At 39.9% G+C, this 22,388-nt stretch overlaps 1 protein-coding gene across 1 annotated transcript in view; it reads left to right on the top strand.

The window, feature by feature from the left end:
* B3glct (beta 3-glucosyltransferase) overlaps positions 1-21,980 on the top strand; it is a gene marked incomplete in the record, with an annotated part of 128,668 nt that extends 106,688 nt beyond the window's left edge. Inside the window, 2 exon segments of the mRNA XM_017796090.2 lie at positions 9,548-9,692; positions 21,235-21,980. Coding sequence (XP_017651579.2) covers positions 9,548-9,692; positions 21,235-21,402 — 313 coding nt within the window.
* Positions 21,981-22,388: the final 408 nt, after the last annotated feature.

Here is a 22,388-nt window from a genome sequence, read left to right as displayed (position 1 = left end):
TGGAATGATTCTGTCTTAGTCCATTTTTCTGCTACTATAACAAAATACTTGAGCCTGGAAAACTTTTAACACAAAGTGGCTTCTTTAGCTCACAGTTTTGGAAGTCCAAAAGCATGGCACTGACATCTCTCAGCCTTGGTGTTATCCCACTGGCTACATCATATCATGAAGGATGGTGTGTCAGGAACACATGCACAAAGGAGAAATCATTTTGAGACAGGAAGCAAGAGACATTGTTCTTTTATAATAACTCACACTTATGGGACAGGGTCCTATGAGAATGAACATTAATCCCTTCAGGGTGGTTTCCCCCAGCGACATAATCATCTTCCACCAAGCCCCACCTCTTAAACATTCCAGGACCTCTCAACATCACCACACTGAGGACTCAGCTTCCGGCTTGTGAATTTTTGAGGACACACATTCAAACTCTATCCAAACTGTAGCAGGTTCTTGCCACAGGGTCTCAGGGTCGTATTGCACATGCTGTGGTTTGGTCCAGCTGATTCAGTAGGGAGTATACTAGTTATGTTGTGCTAACCCAGTCTGAGCAGGGATGTGCTGATCTTGGTTACTCAATGCCATAGTAACAGGAGATGGGGTTGTAGGGAGGCCTTTGTAAGACTGAGCCCCATTGACCTCCTCATTACAAAAAGAACTCAAGCTATTTGTATCTTTCCAGAGACGCATCTAGCTTTCTGGCTGAGACATTGGGGCTGACCAAAGATCAGAGCACAGCAACCATTCCATCAGACTTTCCACTGTTAGAAGGGTCTGTAGATGAGTTTATATATTGTGTTGCACAGTAACATTCACATTCTTTTAACAAAGAAATGCCTTTTTGTGATTTCAGCCCAAGAAACAACTTGTCCTTTGTTCTTGTTTCATTTTTGTTGCTGTGATAAAACATACTGACCAAAACCAAGTTGGGCGCAGAAAGGATTTATTTTAGCTCATAATTCTGTGTCACATTGTCTGTCGTTTCCAGGAAGTCAAGGTGGGAACTCAGTTAGTCACATTAGATCTGCAGTCAAGAGCAGAGAGACTGAATTCATCTTCACTTGCTTGTACTTATGCTCAGCTAACTCTCTTCACTTTTATACAGTTCAGGGTCCAGCCTAGAGAATGGTGCCACCCACAATGGGCTGGGCTGGGCCAATTAACAATCAAGACAGTCCTCCTCAGTCATGCCCACAGGCCAGTCAGAGTTAGGCAGTCCTTCAATTGAGACTCCCTTCCCAGGTGATTCTAGGTTGTGCAAGTTAACATTTAAAACTCATCCTTGCAGCCTTCTTACTTATTGGGTTTACCTGTTATTTATGAAACTGACACTTGAGACTTTGTGAAACCTCACTTTATGTGGTCATCATTGCCTTCCACGGCTCTGGGCCAGTTCATTCATTCAGCTAGCCTCATGTGTGCCAGGCACTGGGAAAGCACACAGGAAAGCTCACACTGTCCCTTCCCTGCAGGAGCTCAATGGCAAATGCAGTGTGACATCACTGCTGATCCCTTCCATGCCTGAGATAGATTCTACCGGCCACCACTGGATAAAGAGTCCTTTATCTTCTGCTGTGCAACATGTACTTTGCTGTAGGGTACTTCTTATCACAGCTCCTTTTTCTGTTTTACAGTTGCTTCTTCCTTCCCCTTGTCCCTCTTTAGATTATCTCTGACATTCTGTGCCCTCACTGTCCACATTTCCTCAATTTTGCATTCAGCCTTCTACCTAATTTTCTCCCTAGGGTCTCCCAGGACCTCCTAGTACTTGAATCAAGTGGATCATTCCCAGTGTTCATCTTACTTCATCTCCCAGCAGCGTTTGCTTACTTGGAATATGGCAGGGAGTCCCCTCCCTTCACCCCAGAACAATAACAACAACTAAAAAGAAACAGTGTGACCTGTGCCTAAGTGAATGTACACAGTTCTCTTTCTCATGACCTTGTAGCACAGAACACCCAATCAGGATAAGTGTGTTACCATATATGGGATACAAAGAAACTAAATTATACTTAAGGTATCAAAGACTAAACTTTCCTTTGTTCCAGTCCCTGCTTAGAGAGCTGTCTCTCAGGGACTCTGTACCAGTGTAATAAACTGCTTCCTATTTTGTTTTTAGCCTTTGGGTCCCTGTTCTCTAGGCCTGAAATACGAACATTACTTCCTCTTGGCTTCTAGAGTGGTATGTTGTACTTTCTGGCCTCCCTTCTCCCTTCTCTATCTATCCCTTGAAAGGCTTATTTCTCAGGTGTCCTGCCTGTTTCCCTCTCTTCTTGCTCTGCATCCTACCTGGTGATGTCCTGAAGGTGTCTGGAAAGGCCAGTAACACACAGGTGAAAAATGTATTTATATTCACCAGAGATTTTTTATTTGTCAGAGATGAGAACAGACAGTGAAAGGGAGGATTGCTTGGAATACACTGTAAGGCGTTGCAGCAGGGGAGCCCCAGAGAGAGGCTTGGACTGAAGACAGGAGTCAAAGCCTTTTATATTCATTTGTGGGAATGTTTTGAGGGAGCTTGTCAGTTTTCATACACTGTAAGAATGCTTAAGAAGCTTATTGATCTTTATATCAGCATTTGAGGGTCCTCATGTGCCAGTCTTGGGCATGTTGAGTTAGGTTTTAAGTGGGCCAAGGAACTCGGACCTGGGATAAAATGACAGCCTCAGGCAGAATGAATGGAGTTTTGTTTTAAGGTGCCACAGTCTCCCCTCATGTGGCTCATAGACTTGTTGTCTCCCATGATGAACTGATCATTTCTGATTTATCCCCTAATTTGGCCTTTTTCCAGTGTACTCCTCTCAAGTAAGATGTGAGTTCTTGTCCCAGGACCCTCCTCACCTTCCTCTCCATCTTCTCCCAGGGGATGTCTTACTAAGTCAAGCCTAGTTTCTCTCTGAACATATCTTGAGTCTGTACTTCTCTCCACCTCCACACTGTGGTCAGGGAGCCCTTCCTAACAGCAGACCTCACACTCTCTCCCCTCTAAGAAGTACCCAGTACTTCCCATTTGTTTTATTTTCCTCAAGGATGTTAACCCTTAATCACCTTGGTGACAAAATGACATTAAGATTTCATGAAGAGTCAGATTGATCTGGGATTAGGCCTCAATTTTGGTGACCTCTGGTCTTCCTAATTTGCCATCTTTCTGGGTGTTGCTGAGGCTACTGCCTGGGGGCTAAGGGCTCTAGCAGGTCTGTTCTGCCTGCTGCCCAAACCCACTTTGTGCCTGAGAGGTACATGGTTTACTACTCACCTGGAAAAGATTCCTTCTCCTAGAGCTGTTATCTAGGTTTCTTCATCTCTAACAATTCTGTAGATAAATCTGATTCTCTTTTATTCAGATGTTTCTTTTATGGTACTATGGCATAAAAGTCTTCTGGGTCCTTTGATATCCTAACTGCCTCTAGAATCTCCCATATCACCTTTGGGACAAAGCCTATTCTCTTAAAAATTTATTTATTATTTGTTTTTTAAATTTTTATGTGTATGAATGTTTTGCCTGCATGTAAGTAAGTGCACCAGTGCATGCAGTGCCCACAGAGGTCTGAAGATCCCCATAACTGGAGTTAAGAAAAGGGTGCTAGGAACTAAACTTAAGTCCTCTGCAAGGGCAGCAAGTGCTCTTAACTGCAGAGCCATCTCTTCAGCCCCCTTAAGTGTAATATTTTTATTACTTCTTTGAGAATTCTGATGTATTTAGATCATAATCAACTTTTACTCTTCCTCCATCTACCCTTACACTACCAAGCCTTAATGCCCTCTTTTTTTTTCTTAGTAGCCTGATGAATCAAATTTGTTCTGCCTATGTATACATGAATGTGGGGTCATCTACTGGAACATAGTTGACCTATGGAACTCACATCTTTAAAGAAAACTAACTGTCCCTCCCTTGGCAGCCATCAACTATCCATAGTCCCTTAGCTAGAGATATGGGCTTGGGAGTCCCTCGCCATTCCATGCTGAAATGTTACTGGTTCATCTTGTACAGGTCTTGAAGGCAACCACAGTTGCTATGAGTTCATGAGTATAGCTATCCTGCTATGTCCAGTAGACACTGTTTCCTTTAGACCCTCCCCAACCTTTGGCTCTTACAATTTATCTATCCCCTTTTCTAATATGGTTGCTAAGTCTTCGAGGGAGGGGGTATGATATACATGTCCCATTTATGGCTGAGTACTTCACAGACACTTATTCTCTGCACTTTGACCTGCTGCGAGTTTTGGTTTTAACTACCGTCAACTACATAAACTTCTCTGATGAAGTCCAAGATTGGGACTAATCTGTGAGTAGAGAGATGTGAATTTAGAGGGCAGTTGCATACTATGTCCATTTGCCAAAATGGTTGTAGGCTCAACCCTAGGGCCTATGAACTCCCAACCATGGGTTCTTGGTCAGATTTACAGTACCAGGAATGTGTTTCCTCCAATGGAATGGGCCTTAAATCTAAGCAGAAAGATGTTGGTTACCCCCATAACACTTGTGCCACTATTGCACCCAGAGGCATAGCCTTTTCAGGCTGGTATTACTATAACTCATAGGGTTTACAGCTGGGTGAGTCTGTTGATTTTTCTCCCTTAGCAGCTTGAATAGTGCCTTTTGGTATCATGAAAATTAGTCAGCAGGAAAGAAGCTTTCCAGTCAGTATCACCTTGATTTTTTCATGACCTATGACCAAAATGTGAAGCCCACCCTTCCCATCAAGGCTTATAAAACCCTCATGACTCGGCACATGCTGTTTGATCCTACCCTCATCACCTACATGCTCATCCTGGAGAATCCATGTGGAACTTGCTGCAATTTCTCAGAAACACTGTTCCCTCCCCCTTCTGTCTGAATATGGTCTCCATAAGTCATTGTTTCCCACCCCAGCTTTCTATATGGTTAATTCTCCTCCTTTTGGACTTGAGATAGCTATATTTATTACTCCCAACAGCTAGTAGCTCAGCCTAGCCCCTGGTTTACTGCCTTCCTAATGCACTTGCACAGCATATTAAGCAAACCATTATCACCTGATTGCCTATTTACTTTCCTATTTTTCACTTAAATTATGAATTATTTGTAGACAGCACCTGTGTCTTATTTCTCATTATGGCCTCATTTTGTACCATAGGGATCCATTACTTTTCAAGGTACAGAGATCAAGTGGATAAACACATGCATGAACAATGGCATTTAATTTCTACAGAGCTGATATGACTCATGTGATGCTTGTTTGTTCAAAGAACCTTTAATGAGATGCAGAAACCTTCATGAAATTATCCTGTCCACTGATCTCTGCTAAAAGGTGCAGACATGATATTGAGTGCTTTCTCAAGTATCACATAGGATTTTCTAATGATCTTGCTTGAGGACCAATATGTGTTTTAAAAACACCAAGTTAGGATTGGTAGCTTGTAAAACTAACAATGGACTATAGCCAGCATTTAAAACTATGGAAATATAGAGCAAAATTGAATTGTGACATAGAAAGTATCAGAGCACATCACCTATCATAAGGTAAGTGCTGTTCTGTGAAATGTGTTACAGTTATACTTACCCAACTACACACATACACACCCCATATGCATAACCCGCCAGAAAAAAACACATGGAAATGGTCACAATGCAGAAAATTTTTCTGGTTTTCTGATGGTGCTACAGTCAGTAAGCTTTTGAAGATCACTGCTGCAAACCCTCCTTCACAGCCCTGTGGCAAGGCTGCCAGGAGTGTGAGTGCGCAGGTGTTCTATGCTCTTTGGAAAGTCAGGCCTTTGCACAGTTTACATCTAGGTGTCTGTTTTTTGCTTCATTGGCTGATTCTTCAAAGTTTGGATATTTGGAGAAGATGAGTTTTACTTTTGATCTGCCTGTTTATATACCTGATTTGGGTAGGAAGGTATGTTCAGAGTATCACCTGCCTCTGAGGAAAATGACTGAACAGAATAGGGTAGGGGACAGCATCTTTGGAAGAGGCTACAGGCAGTGCTACCCTGAGAGCAAACTGTGACCTGGCCATCTGGTGGAAGCCAGGAGGAGCACATGTGTCTGATACATGTTATCTTCCATCTGTTCTTCTGTAGGCATTATCTGCGGCAAGACTCAGCCTCCCATTTAAGTTTTAAAAAATATTTTATTTATTATATTATTTTATGTGTATGAGTATATTCCCTGCGTGTGTAAATGCACCCATGTCTTGCAATGTGCAAGAAGGTGTCAAATCCCTTGGAACTGGAGTTGCGGATGGTTGTTAGTCGACATGTGAGTGCTGAGAACTGAACCCCAGTCCTCTACAAGAGCAGCCAGTGCTCTTAGCCACTGAGTCATCTCTCCAGCCACCTGTTTAAGTTTTACACATTATGTATTGAAGGAAATGATATTCTTGTAACACTTTGACTTTTTTCATTTATCAATATTTTATTTGTATGTTTTTCTTTGTTTGCAATTTTTTCTTTTTTTTTCCCTTCTTTTTAAAAAAATTTTACAAAAACTTTATTGAGAATTTCATACATGCATATAAGGTGTTTTGATCAAATCCATGCCCACTCCCTCCCCTCCAACATTCAACATTCCCCCCTCCGAAGAGGTAACCCTAAAATATTAGATACAAGCTCCCAAATACTTTTGACATTTTTTGGTCTTGGAACAGAGTGTGTTGCTAACAGGCCCAAGGGCATTTTGACTTTTAGCCAAGAAACTGGCTACATTTCTTTGGGGTCTTCTTACCCTAACTGCCTAGCCAATTCCTACCTCCTATTCTTATCACACCATCCTCTGAAGGGGTTACCCAAATTGCCAATAGGGAATAGGGACGCTGACCACTCTGGCTTCTTCCATGCTGAACAGGGACACAGGGTGAGGCAATTAGAGTACCCCTTCAGTGGGTCTATCTAAAATACTCCCAAATTGCATAGCTCTTGTCTCTAAGGGGAAAAGAAAGTCCTTGAATCATGAATAGGAAATGTGAAGGAGAAGTAAAGGCAAGAGTAATTAGCATTACAAGTTCTAGATCGGGAACTAGAAAAATGTCAGAACAGGGAAATTTTCAAATGTTCATATAAGAGTCCACTGGAATTTCTTGACAAGGGCTTCTAAAAGCATCCCTCTATTGGGTTCTTCCTCATCTTTCTTTTGTCTTCCAAGGCTGGACTAGTTGGCTGGGAAGAGTGGCTGGATGCTCAGGTGAGGGTCCAGTGACCCTGAAACTATTAGAAGAAAATATTGGCAGTAACTTACAGGATACAGGTGTAGGAAAGGATTTTCTAAATCAGACAGAAGTTGCTCAGGAATTAAGGTCAGCAATCAATAAGTGGGACCTCATTAAACTAAGAAGCTTCTGTACAGCAAAAGAAACAATCAAAAAAAGTGAAGCAAAACCCCACAGAATGGGAAAAAAATCTTCAACAGTGACACATCTGACAGATGTTTAACATCCAGAATATATAAAGATCTCAAAAAACAAAGACTTTCAGAAACCAAATGACCTATTAAAAGATGGGCTAAAGATCTAAACAGAGAGTTCTCAAAGGAAGAAATAAAGATGGCTAAGAAACATCTCAAAAAGTGTTCAACATCTTTAGTAATTAGGGAAATGCAAATTAAAACCACACTAAGGTATCACCTTACCCCAATCAGACTGGCTAGGATCAAGAGTACAAATGATACCAAATGCTGGCGAGGATGTGGAGAAAGGGGAACGCTCATTCCCTGCTGGTGGGATTGCAAACTCGTGCAACCCCTATGGAGAACTCTTAAAAAACTAAAACTGAACCTACCATATGACCCAGTTATACTACTCCTTGGCATATATCCAAAGGACTCATCCTATTGTTTACACTTTTTATTGAATTTTTGTGATTTTCATACAGTATAATTTGATGGCACTTAGATCTGGTCCCCACTCCACACCTCCCCCACTTCCCCCAATGTCCCCCACCCAATGTAATGAACTTTCATATTTATAATATGGCCTATGGAGTATGATTTGTGTTCCTCCCAATGTCCTTTAACATCTTTTTTTAATATTTGAAAGTTGGCAGATGGATCAGACAAACATTCTTTCCTATGGTGTTGTGATTGATTCTTTTCCCTTTGGAGGGATTAACTTTATTTGTAAAGAACCCATGAATAGTGCTAATAAATAAATGTTATTAAAGGCCTGTGCACACGTAGTGTATGTAAATAAATAGACTGTTACAGCAGAGGCAGGCAACCAGGGCAGCCACACATTCTGACAGTGTCCCTGGGTGTGCCTTTAAAGGAGCATTATGACTACCGTAGCAGCAGACTGAGTGAATGAGGGAGCACGCTTAGAAAATGCAGCCTCCTCTGCTCCTGCACCCCAAGCAACAGTAGCACACTCCAGTTGCTGATCTCTAGGCAAAACCACCTGCTGTCAGTCCTCTTTCCTTTCTAGCACTTAGATATCAAATTCCACAATAAGTTATTTTTAAAATAGAGGGTTTTTTTATTTCTCTTTTTGTCATATAACAGTAAAAATCCTTTTTGGATCATGCATAGCCCCACAGCTCACATAGTTGAAGGGACTAAGGTGGTTCACAAGCTCATTCTCAATCACCCGAGACTTCCTTGAAGACAAAACTCTGTCAGAATATGTGGCTGCCCATTGCCTGCCTCTGCTTCAGAGACAACCAGGGCTAGCAGCAAACATTTTCCCCAGACTCAGGTCCCTCACTGTCAGATGAAACCAGGACTCAGCTGTCAGGGAGGCTGAGAGGTTGTTTTAAAGGGTTTTTGTTTTCTAAAATGCTAAGGAGAACATAGAAAAAGTAGACTAGGCTGGAGTTATACCAGAAAGTACCCATATTCCAAGTCAACTGGTGTCTTAGCCCTATGAAGATAAGTCATATCTCCACCCCCAACCTTAAAGTAGTTTCCATAGAACTGAATCACATGTAACATCAAAAAGTGCATTAAAGTATATTTTATCTCCTTATTAATCATGATGTATGTGCATAAGATTCCTGATGCTAATTCTAAGCTCATCTACCTGCCAGGAATGTTAGGATTTTGTTATTTCATTGAGGATTTTGGAAACTAAAGAAACACTCAGCTATCCAAATGTCATATTAGAAAAAGAACATCACATAATATTTGTTCATAAGAGGTACATATAAAATTGTCTACTGGGGGCTGGAGAGATGGCTCAGTGGTTAAGAACACTGGTTGTTCTTGCAGAAGACCCGGGTTCGAATCCCAGCACCCACATGGCAGCTAACAACTGTCCATAACTCCAGTTCCAGGGGATCCGATGGCCTCTTCTGTCCTCCGCAGGCATTGCATGACATGGGTGCACTTACCTACATACAGTCAATTCATACATATACATTTAAAAAAATTGTTTACTAGGTAAGTAGACATCTCTTAAAAGTGTTTTTGCTGTGATAGAAAGCACAAAATTATCCTCTTCAGTATAGTAAATGGAAGTCTACTCATGTCAATGATTTTCATCTTTCTCGGTGGTGCAGCCTCTAGAAATCATAGTTCTCTGTTCAGGTTAATGGGCTCCATAGAGCTGCTCTAATCCCTTTCTGTCTGCTCTCACCAGCATGGTCTTCAGCAGGGAAGCCATCCAGAGACTTCTCGCCAGCAAGTGCCGATGCTACAGCAATGATGCTCCTGATGACATGGTCCTGGGCATGTGCTTCAGTGGGCTAGGAATCCCAGTGACACACAGCCCACTCTTTCATCAGGTGAGACAGTATTTCTATTCCTACCTCAGGGGAGAGTTCTTCTCACTCAGAGATTCTGTTTCTTTTCCTCTCATATTTTGGAAATGATCTTGAGAACTGCGCTGATGGGGATAGTCATAACATATCTTGTACTTTCAATGTACATCGTTGAAATGATGAACCTAATGATGTCAGGCAAAATGACTGACCTTGAGGCTAAAAAGATGGTTCAGTGGTTAAGAGCACTGACTGTTCTTCCAGAAGACTCAAGTTCAAATCCCAGCACTCACATGGTAGCTAACAACTGTCCATAACTCCAGTTCTGACTCCCTCCTCTGTCCTCCCTCTTCTGTCCTCTGTGAGCACTGCACAATACATTGCCTGCATGTATTTAGGTACACTTAAATACATGCAGGCAATAAAATAATAATTAAAAAATTTACTGACCTTGTAAAGAAACAAGAACCTGTGTCTTTATTGGTTTGTGGCCATCAGATTATATAATTTTATAGGCACCTCCATTTTTATCTTTGCTGGTTATCTGACTCTGTGCTTTTTCTCCAGTTACTCTTTTTAAAAAAATTTTATTTATTATTTTTATTTTATGTGTATGCATGTATTGCCTGCATGTAGGTAAGTGCATCTGTGTAGGTAAGTGCCTGCATGTAGGTAAGTGCCTGTGGGGGTCAGAAGAGGCTGTCAGATCCCCTGGGACTGGAGTTACGGACAGTCATTAGCTGCCATGTGGGTGCTGGGATTCGAACCTCGGTCTTCTGCAAGAACAACCAAAGCCATCTCTTGAGTTGTTAACCGCTGAGCCATCTCTCCAACCCCTCCAGTTACTCTTGAACTGAATGATTAAAATCCTTTGAATTTCAATGTGATATCTTAATTTATTTTCCAGAACAGGCAGGCTAGGATGGTATTTACCAGGGGTGATTGTGATCCTATGTTCATGATATGCATTTTAGGGTTGGAAAAAGGAATCCTTCCCATTAATTTTAGTTATATTTTAAGAACCTAGTCAATGAATATACTAAAAATACTAGCATATATATGTGAATTAAAAATGTCTTTAGACTTATACCCATCTAATATGTACATATATCCCTTTAAGAAATATGAAATTTTTGAGATTTGAAAATAGATGTATCTATATTTAAGTATCCTCCATTATATTGAAAATATAGTCTTTGTGTCTTTTTTAGTAAGCAGTAGCAAATTGTAGCATAACCAATATAGAAAATTGAGCATGACAGAATTACACTATAGAAAACCAACTTGAATAAGGCAAAGAAAGTGTTTGCATTGTCAACAAAGAGTCCATTTCTATGTCTGTGAAACCATATGGAGGGTAAAAATAGGTTTCTATTACAGGGAAACTCATGAAAAACCTTCCTGATACTAGTTGGAAGGCACATGACCATCCAGGCCTTGAGAGGTCTTTTTCTTTTAAGCCTATACACTGTATTATTATGACTTAGAAAAGTGAATTATTTTCTGTCTCTCCCACTCTTGCTGTATGTCATGATGTTTCATGCATGGAAAAGTAAAACCGATGGTAACTGATGGTATCTAAGGGTGGTAATTTATCAAAATTAATGTAACATGTCTTAGGTTTTTTTTTTTTTTTTTAATACTAGCTCTTTTCTTTTAGGGTAAAATATATTGGTAAATAAAATAAGGAAAAAAGAGAGAAGGAAACTAATCTACTCCTTATGTGAAAGTCTCTGAAGATAATTTATAAAAATTATTGAGTTATGTTGTCCCCACATTTGAAACTATTGAATTCTCTCATTCACAAAGTAAATTTTAAACCTTTCTGAAGTCATAAAATACGTTTATAACTTGTCCCCCAACTGGTAGTGCTTTATCTGCCAATTCATAAGCCTCTTCTAGAGAATGTGATCTGACTTGGATAGGGCTTTCCATTTGTAATGTTAAACACAGACAGAAATATGAGGAACTCTCACCTAAGATTCCTGGTGCCTGAGAGATGGAGAGATGACTTGGGAACATTCTCATTGGCAACATTGGCTGGGCCGCATGCTTTCTGTTTTGACTAGAGCATATTATTGTGAAATCATAGATTTAGAAGGGACTCCGAGGAATATGTAATAGTTCACCCCTTCCAAAATTAATTTTCACTAACGAGTATAACAGTATAAAATAGTTAGTGAATTCTCTGCATAAAATACAAATATCAAACGGAACAAAAATTTGTAAAAATAACCATTTCAGAGCTCTGTAAATCAAATAAAAACAATAGCTATATTTTTGAATATGAACAATGGAGTCTGAGTCCTTCTTGCCCAGAGTCACGCCCATCCCCCCCTGCTCCCTATCCTTTCAGCTTGCTTAGAAAGAACTTCATTGTACCAGTATGTGCCTCACTGTACTGAATAGGAGCTTTGATCCCAAAGGAGATGGATTAATATGGGAAAAAAAGATGAAAACATACAAATATGCTAGTTCAAATAGTCTTGATAGGAAACAAGCAAGAATGACCTGCAGCTTTACTGCTCTGAGATTGCCGGGAAGGTACGGTGAGGGTGTGTTGGCCAGAAGTATAATAAACTTAGTACTTTGGAAGTAGGAGATAAAGCTTCTGGCCCCCTGTATGTGTATCTGGGAGAGTTAAGGAAGTCCATTGGAAAACAAATCCAAGGCACATTTGGAAACTGGCAGAAACATTGAGTGTTCCAGCTTATACACAGGTGGAGGCTTTATGGTCTGGAGATGCTTCATCACAGCTGTCTAAATGAGAGCCGGACCATTGAGCTATTCATATATAGGGATTATTTACAGCTGGTCAGCCCCCAAACTAAAATTATGAACTAAAACTAGTAGTAGCTATACATTATAGAGAATGATTATATATAGTATAAGTCCTGGCAGGCAGATTACTCTTTAAAAAAAAAAAAATGTACTTTAAACAATCAGAATTGTACATTGATAAAATATATTCTCTAAAACTGCCAATTCTCATCATATAATTTTGTAACATACAAAGAGACCTAGTCAGGAAACAATACAGTGACTAGAACCTGAGTAGGAATGAACATTAGATTTGATAATGAAGATTCCAAAGCACTAATAACACTATACGTCGAGGGACATCTGGATACAGATGCTGGACCAGATAGGGCTTAACATATATAACAGAATATCTGAAATCTTGCTTGGGGGTTGGAGGGGGGTGGGGAGAGGGAGGGGAGTCTAAGTTTGATTAAAATATATAAAAAGAACAAACAGTAAAATATCAGAGAAAGAAAAAAAAATCTTTACAGACTATGTTCAGAGAATTAAAGGAAAACTTAGTAAACAGGGACTCATTAGAAAAATAGGAACTGGAGCTGGAGAGATGCTCAGTGGTTAAGAGCACTGGCTGCTCTTGCAGAGGACCCAGGTTCGAATCCCTGCACCCACATGGTGGCTAACAACCATCTGTAACTCCAGTTCCAGGGATCCAATGCCCTCTTCTGACCTCAATGGGCACTGCATGACATGGGTACATTTACATACTTATAGACAATACACTCATACACATAAAATAATAAATAAAATATTTTTAAAAATTGGAACTGCCGGGCATGGTGGCACATGCCTTTAATCCCAGCACTTGGGAGGCAGAGGCAGGTAGATCTCTGTGAGTTCACTGCCAGCCTGGTCTACATAGTGAGTTCCAGGCCAGCTGGGGCTACAGGGAAACCCTGTCTCAAAAAAGATTAAAAAAAAAAAAAATTGGAACTATGAAAAGAACCAAATAAAAAGTTTATAGCTTAAAAATCCAATAACTGAAAAAAATGTAATGATTTAACAGTATATTTGAGAGGGCAGAAGGAAAATAAAATCAATGAATTTGAAGATAGATCAACAGTAATTATGATATAGCATGAATTGTTCCAGTGTAATTTAATGGGAGTCCTAGAAAAAGAGGGTAGAGAAAATGAATCAATTAAAAATATTTTTTATTTAAAAAACGTGTGTTTCGCCTGCATGAATGTAAGGGTACCATGCACATGCAATGCCCACAGAGGCCAGAAGAGGGCATTGCATTCCCTGGAACTATAGTTACGGATGGTTGTTAGCCATCATGTTGGTGCTGGGATCCAAACCAAGGACTCTACTAGAGCAGTCAGTGCTCTTAACCACTGAACCATCTCTCCAGCCCCCAAATGAGGCAATTTTAAAAAATAAACATGAAACTTCCTAAAGATGGTGACAAACAAGAAACTCAGTAGATTCTAAATAGGATGCTTGTAAAGGGAACTCCACCTAGACATGCCACAGTTGAACTATTATTACAAGATCAAAACAAACTGACAATATGGAAGGCAACAAAACACCCAATCATAAAATGGAATCAAATATGATTATTGGATAATTTCTTATTAGAAACAAGAGGGGCTAGAACACAGAAAGAAAAAAGAAACAACTAAAATTCTATATCCAGTAAAAATTATCCTTCCAAATAAAGTGGAATGAACACATTGTGTTCTGAGGCTTTTCTTGGAAAGACATGAACAAATATCTACTTAGCCCAGATAGGACACCAGTGACAAATCAAGGGAATGTTTCCACAAAAGTCAAATTGGCAAGCTAGTGAGTTTATTGGGAGTAGGAGTGACAGGTAACGTACAGGAACGTGGGAGACTCAAAGGCAGCTCAAGGAAAAGTCCACCTCAGCCTGGGTGACAATTCATGAAAGCTGTGTCCTTGGAGCTCTCTATACAACTTGCAGGCAGCTCAAGCTAGTGGAGAGGCCCCTGTTCTTAGCAGTTGTTACTGCTTATATCACCATAGGGAGGGACCTTATGACTCCTGCCTGCTTCAGGAACTTCCTGGACTTATGAGTTGTTTACTTCCTAAGTCTTGTAGTTTTTTATACTTCCTGGGTTTTCACAAGCCTCCCTTCAGGATGGAGTGTTTCAAATCAGAGGAAATTGCTGTATAACACACTCTAAGATAAAAAGTATGATAATTCTTTACTAGTAGTCCTCTGTAAGAAAAAACTGAATAAAATCAGTTAGACTAAAACATAATGGTGTCAAGTGGTGACTTGAATATACCGAAGGGAGTGAAAACACAGAAAAGGAGAGAAAGAGGGAAGACAGTGTGGGAAGGAAAGAGAGGAAGAGAATTAGGGTGTTTGTCTGTAAACGCATGGGAAGTGTCCTAGTTCGTTTCTCCATTGCTGTGACAAAACACTCTGACCACTACCAACTTGGGAAGGAGAGGGTTTGTTTAGCTTTTATATCCTGGGTCACAGTTTATCCGGGAGCCCATGGTAGGAATTCAGGGCAGGAGCCTGGAGGCAGGAACTAGAGCACAGGCCATGGAGGAACTGCTTATTGGCTTGCTCCCCTAGCCCCGGCTCAGCCTGCTTTCTTATGTAGCACAGGCCCACCTGCCCAGGGGTGGCACCACCCACAGTGGGCTGGGCCCTCCCACATCACACAACAATCAAGAAGATGTCCCACAGACATGGCCACAGGCCAGTTCAATGGAGGCAATTCCCCAATTGAGGCTCCCTCAACCCAGATGTGTCAAGTTGACACTAAAGCTATCCAGCCAGGAAGGAACTTAAGCTGTGGTATAGCAAAGTTGATTTTGTAAGAATTAAGTATGTATTAAAGATTCACATTGTTATTCTTAGACTTCTTTATGAAAATAACTTTTAAAACATAGCCCCAAATTCAAATGTATTTAAATGTATATACCACTAAATTTTTGTTTAATAAAAATAAAGCAATAAAGGAGAAACAGAAGATCCAGAATAAATGGAAAAATAGCTGATGAAAATCCAACTGTATCAGATATTGTGTTATATTTGCATAGATTAATGAAAAATCAGAAACTCTCAGATTAAATAGACAGGAGAGTCTGACCACATTGTCTTCAGGGGCCAAGTATAATTTAGATTCGTAGACAGAAATAAGCTGAATGTAGAAGGATTGGGAAAGACATGCTATGTAAACAATCATAAGAACTTGAGTGGCTGTATTAATACAAATACAGTGGACTTTGAGGACAGAAATATTATTAAAGAGGGGCACTTCATAACAGAAGGACAGTGTATCAAGAAGCATAGCACAATCATAAATATAAAAATACACCTACTTGGAATTAGATTAGTGCTCGGGAAGCTGGTCCCTGGAGAAAACTGATTCTCCCTTCCTCAGTATCCATTGATTGCCTGTAACACTTCATCTTGAGTTAGGACCCCTGGAAATTTCCTCTATTTACCTTGGTATGTTGACTGGTTTTGCCATTATATGCAGATTGTGTTGGACCACCACATTGTGGCGATTTCACCAGTGTAGCTTCCCTGTCATAGAAAATCTAGAATGCATTAACTGCAGAGGTGTCTTGTCCCTCTGGCTATTACATTCTCTCTGTCTCCTCTTTTGTGATGTTCCCTGAGCCTTAAGTGTAGAGGTTGCATTGTAGGTGTATCACTTAGGACTGGGAAACTCACAGACACTTACTCTGCATTTGAACATTGTGGAACTTTGTAATAGCTTCCATCTGTTGTAAAAAGAAGCTTTGTTAATGAGTGGTAAGAGGTACACTTGTCTGTAAATATAATGATATGAATTTAGAGTATAGTAAGAAATTATGTTGGTCTAGGGAAGTGACAGAAGTTGGTTCTTCTCTAGGGTCTATGACCTTTCCAACCATTTGTGAAAACACGGGTACATAGGACTAAACGAGCTCAGTGCATTATGTGTGTGTGTGTGTGTGTGTGTGTGTGTGTCTGTGTGTCTGTGTGTCTGTGTGTCTGTGTGTCTGTGTCTATGTATGTTTGTATGTAACAATGATGAAGAAGACAAGAAATTGAAAGGGAGTAGTGAGGGAGTTGGGGGACATGGGGGGAGGTGGAGGGGGACTGGGAGGGATGGAAATAATGCAAAGGCAATACTCAAGTATGATATTCACAAAAATAAAAAGATTTTAAATTAAAGAATAATGCAGCTGATAGCAGCTGAAATATACAACTCATGTCCTGCCCAACATACATAGAGCATTCACCTGATAGCAGAAAACACATTCTTTTCAAGTGTGTACAGAACATTCTCCAGGATAGACCATGTACATAGGTCATAAAACAAATTTCAATGCATTGCAAAGAACTGAATCTATACAAAGTAATGAAATTAAAAATGAGTGAGAGAAAAAAATAGGGGGAATCCCAAATATTTGAAAATTAAACAACCCACTTCTATTGTGGATATGAAAAGAAAATAGAAGGAAAATTAGAAAGTTTCTGACAGGAATCTTGTTCTGTCAATACTGGGAATTGAACCCAGGACTTTGCACATTCTAGATGTTTTAGTTTTGCCCCTGTTGCCGTGATAAATATCCTGACAAAAGCAACTTAAGGGGTAAAGAATTTATTTTTAGCTTACAGCTCTAGGGATTATAGTCCATCGTGACAGGGAAGCATGGCTGGTCACGTTGCACTTGCACTCGGGAAGGAGAGAGTGAATAGAAAGTGGGGCCTGGCTGTAAAGTCTCCAGCCCTGCCCCCAGTGGCCTACTTCCTCCAGCAAAGCTCCACCTTTTACATCCTTCTCAACCAGCACCACCAGCGGGTAACCAAGTGTTCAGAGACATGAACCTGTGGGGGACATTTCACATTCACACTGCAACATTAGGCTAGCACTGTACCACTGAGCTGTATATCCCTACCAGAAAATACCTTGAATGGAATGAAAATGAAAATTCAACATCAAAATTTGGGGGCAACTAAAGATGTTAAATCAACAATTAGCTCAATTAGCTTCTACATTAAGAAGCTGAAGAATAATATCAAATCAAACCTGAACTAAAAGAACCGTTAATGATCAAAGCAAAAATCAATGGACTAGAAATTAGAGAAACAGTAGAGCAAATTGAAGCCAAAAGTTTTTTTAGTTAGTTTGACCAAGGAAAAAAAAAGAGATGACACAAATTACCAAAATTAGGGAATTGCCAAGATTACCAAAATTATGTTGGTGGGCATTTACGGCTTATAAACCTGCTGCTTAGTGTCTCTTTTTATTAAAAGAAATTAGAAACCAGAAATTTGTAAAGGAAAATGGACTTATTTACAGTGTGACCAAACTGGGTTTAGGGGAAGGTTGGTACAGGAGTCTTTAAGGTAAAAGCCCAGGCTCTGGCGGCTCAGCAGTCCAGGATCCTACAGTCAGCCCCCAATATTCCAATAAAGAGAGTGATAGTAAACAGCAGAGAAGGGAGGTTTGCTTGATGTGGCCACACTGGGAGGAGATACAGATAAAGGGATCCAGTGACCCTGAGGCAGGAAAATTATGGGAACAGGAGAAGAGAAAGGAGCTCCTCACTCTGGAGTCTAGGTAAAACCTCTCATCAACAGAGAAACATGAATTCCAAAACAACTAACATTTGCTGTGAAGGTTTCTGATACTGAGATAACATTCCTCCCATATATAGATATTTTGTATTAAAATAGCAATAACCCAAGTTAAAGTCTGAATGTATGTGACCTTGAGTAGAGAATCATTCCTGTCCCAAACACTAAGAGTCTCAAACGAGACTATTTACAGTAAAAATGCTCTACCTTTTGGCATCCCTGTGGCCTATTTTACCTTATCAACTGTAATCCTGTCAGGTGCCTCTTGGGAGCAACCTGTGATCTCATTTGGTTTCCTTAGCAACACTCTGAAGATAATAGTTTTAAAACCCACCAAAATTCTCTACGTGATTATTGTAAAGACAATGAAGTACAGCTCTTAGAGAAGCCACTACGCACATGCTCTCTTCCAGAGTCCCTCTCTTTCTCTTAACACTTGTGCTTAAAATATATATTAAAATATCTTTAATAAACCTTGACTCTAGTCCTGAAATTTTTTTCTGTATCAAAGCCAAGGATCTGCTTTTCCCTGAGTCAATGTCCTTAAAAGATTAAGGGAAATCCAGTATGAGGCAGTTTGAATCCCCAGAGTCAACCTAAAGCTAGGCACTATTGCACAATGTTAGGGAGATTCCTCAGGCTGCTGTGGGTGACATCATAGAGCTGTGTCTCTATTCCTGTGGTCACTGATACCCAGAGATGTGATTATTAAAGCCTGCAGAGACTTCTCAGGGTTGCACATGCCTCTGGTGGATTTAATTCTCCTGGTCTGTCTTACTTGTTTCTGTGACCTCGTGTATTGAAATCGGCCAGCACTTTCTGGTGCTCATGCCTTCATGTGCACACATGAGCTACTGTGGTGTGCTCATCACTCATGCCTGGAGCCTGTGCTCACCAAGGGGAAGTTAGGGACTTTAGATGCATTTGCATCTCCAGCAGTTGATTTTCCCATGTGAAAAACAAGCAAGGAATTGTTTTCATTGCTTTTCTTTCTTTAGGGACCATTGTGGAATTATCTGAGAACTGAATTGAGAGTATGCTGCTTTCGTTTTCTTCCCCGCCAGTAAATTCTGAGTCTTATAAGTAAATATATAATGCATGAATTCCCTGAGCTAATATTCATAACTTTACAAATTCAATTAGACTATATTCTAATGTGTATTTTTTCCTGTCTCACCATCTTTTTTTAACCCTATGAACACAAATTTAAAAAAATTAATGTATATGAGTGTTTTGCCTGCATGTATGTAAATGCACCCATGTTGTGCAGTGATTATGGAGGTCAGAAGAGGGTGTTGGATCCCCTGGAAATGGAGTTAGGGATGGTTGTCAGCTACCATGTGGGTGCTGGGAACTGAACCCGGGTCCTCTGCAAGAATAGCCATTGCTCTTAACTACTGAGCCATCTCTCTAGCCCCATACTTAAGTTTTTAAAAAAGTACTAGTTCTTTGATATTTTCATACAATGTATTTTGATCATGTTCATATTTTTGTCAGTTGTTTTCTTAATCTTCACATTCTGACTGGAATAAGATGAAATCTCAAAGTAGTTTGAATTTGCATTCCTTGATTGCTAACAATGTTAACATTTTTTAAAGATATTTCTTAGCTATTTTTCTCTCTTTGAAAAATTTCCCTTCAGATCTATAACTCATTTTAAATTGGACTGTTTTCTTATTCTTTGTTTTTTAAGTTCTTTGTATATTCTGTGTATTAATCATCTATCAGATATATAACTGGCAGAGTCTCCCCCACTCTGGACTTCCTCTTCACTCAGTTGATTATTTCCTTTGCTGTACAGGAGCCTTTTGGTTTTATGAGGTCTCACTTGTCAGTTGTTGAGACTAATTCCCAAGCAAATGAAGTCTTAGTCAAAGCCCTTTCCTGCTCTTTATCTTGTAGGGTAACAGCCTATGTTTTCTTCTAATAGTTTTAGAGCTTCAGGTTTCACATTGAGGTCTTTGATCCATTTGGAGTTAATTTTTATGCAAGGTGGTACAGGTCTAATTTCATTCCTCTCAGTGTGGATATCTAGTTTTCCTAGTATCATTTAACAAAAGAATTCTATACAACATTTAAAGAAATATAGGTAGTCATTTCAAGAATTTAAATAGACTGTAATAGAATATTTGCCTAGAGAAGGTCTTCTTTTTAAAATGTATTATATCCAATTTTAATAGTTGAGACAATTTTAGTGTTGGTAAACTCAATAAGTTACTATGTAAACCAGATGGCAATATAAATTTGTAAATAAATTAAAAAGAACATTGAGAGAAGATGGATGCTTTGCTTAAAGCAAACAAATCATATCTGGTTTTAGCTTGCCTTCTAACACTATAGATGACATCCTTAATCACATCATTTTAGGCAATATCTAATTCTGCTTATGTTTCATTTTCTATGTTGTAAGAAAGTTCTGAATGATTATAAAATGTATTTAGATTCTCTTGCAGGCTGTTTTGGATTGCTCACTGTTTTTTACTTGTACGTTTAGTCCAGAATTCTACTACCCTTTTCCACAATGAACTTATGTTTTCTTTCTTTGAAAGACATCACCTGGTTATGGTAGAGCAGTAGGAGGTCTAGGCCCTGGGAACACCTGCCTTAGCTCCTGCATAACTCATACATGGCAGTTTCTTGAGAAAGACTTGGGAAATCAGTCCCCTCCCCCTTTTTATTTCCAGAAATGGTATCATATATCACATATCACTAGCTTAAAGGAATTACCAAGGAAAACTTTCTGTATTTGTTACCATGCTTAAGGAGCCTCCCAGAGGCAGTACTATAGAACACAGAAGCAGAAAGCATTTGAGAAGGTAAAGTAACTAGAGAAATTAAAGGCATGGAGCATGGAGTTAGAGGGAAGACAGTAGAAAATATTTCCCTTCTTGTTTTGAGGTTCCCATAGTCAGTATCAAACACTAAAGCAAAGTAATTGCACTATAAACTCGAAAGTTAACAACTAGAACAACACTTGTACGTCTGTTTATTATGTGGGGGCGAGGCACGCTGCAGTGCACATGTGATGGTCAGATGCCAATTTGCTGGAGTTGATTCTCTCCTTATACCATGTAGGTTCCAGGGATGGAATTCTGGTCATCAGGCTTGGCTGCAAGCACTTTTACTTGCCAAGTCAATTATTTTTGATCACCAGGAAATCATAATTCTCTGTTGTTCTTTATGCAGGCTCGGCCAGTAGATTACCCTAAGGACTACCTTTCTCATCAGATTCCTATATCATTCCATAAACACTGGAACATTGATCCTGTGAAGGTGTATCTCACGTGGCTGGCACCGGGTGAGAAAGACAAAGCCACGCGGGAGACAGGGAGAGGTCCTAGAGAAGAATTATGAAGCGGAGTGAGTCTGGGAGGAGCAGTAGCAGAGGTTCTCGTTGTCCTCTGAGCTGCGCTCCCGCTGCTTGGGTGTGCCACAGCAGTACATGCGTCCTGACCTTCGTGGAAATAATGTATGTAGTATTTTTTGATGGGTAAAGGAGTCATAGAGGAAAATGCCTTTTTTTCTGGGAAAAAATTCACTTGTTTTGACAGATACAGTTATTGTAACATGATGATTACTGTGTGTTTTTTTTCAAGCTGTGTGATAGTTTTATAACTGTTAGAGAAAAATAAATGGTACCAGAAATCCCTTTCCTGTTCTCTCTCTTCATTATAACGAGCCTCAGTTGGGGAGGGGACTATAATAGAAAGCTATGACTGGCTGTCATTCTACATAAAGATTGAGTCTTTTGATATGGAATGCCAATGGGATGAACTTTTAAACAGCACTGTAGATGATGCAATTTAGCTCCTGGGAACTAGGTAGGTATAATGTATTGAGGGTGAGTCATACACATCCTAGAAACATCAATATGAAATCCCCTGTAGTCTATGTAATCACAGTTGCTATGTTTTACCTATTTTTTTGGCCTGTTGCACCTCATAAAAAGTGACTTAAAAGACATTCTGTTCCAGCTTCTTGTTCTATTTGAAATGCATCTTTGTACCATTTCTCCCTGAAACCCTCTCTTGTAGCTGCTTGTAGTGAATATACAGACTATTTTGAGGAGATAGGATGCTGGGTATTTAAAAGCAGTGTTGACAGGCTTTCTCCGAGTCAGCAAACCCCACGAGAGTCTCAGAAAGTGAGCAGTATCAGGACCTGATGTGTTACTCTTTCTTTTCACTGAGTTTTACTTAGTGCCTCTCTTCTGGCTCCGAATAGATACCCTCCACTCTGGCCAGTGCAGCATGAACTGTACTGGAAGGACAGCATGGGGATTTGGCAAGTCTTCTGGGCTCTTGAAGAATGAAATTTGAACACAGTGTTTTGAAGCAGCC

Source organism: Nannospalax galili, unplaced genomic scaffold, assembly GCF_000622305.1.
Source record: "Nannospalax galili isolate Female #2095 unplaced genomic scaffold, S.galili_v1.0 scaffold768, whole genome shotgun sequence".
NCBI lineage: Eukaryota > Metazoa > Chordata > Mammalia > Rodentia > Spalacidae > Nannospalax > Nannospalax galili.
The sequence above is the reverse complement of the archived record's forward strand: the minus strand, read 5'-3'. Positions and strand labels throughout refer to the sequence as shown.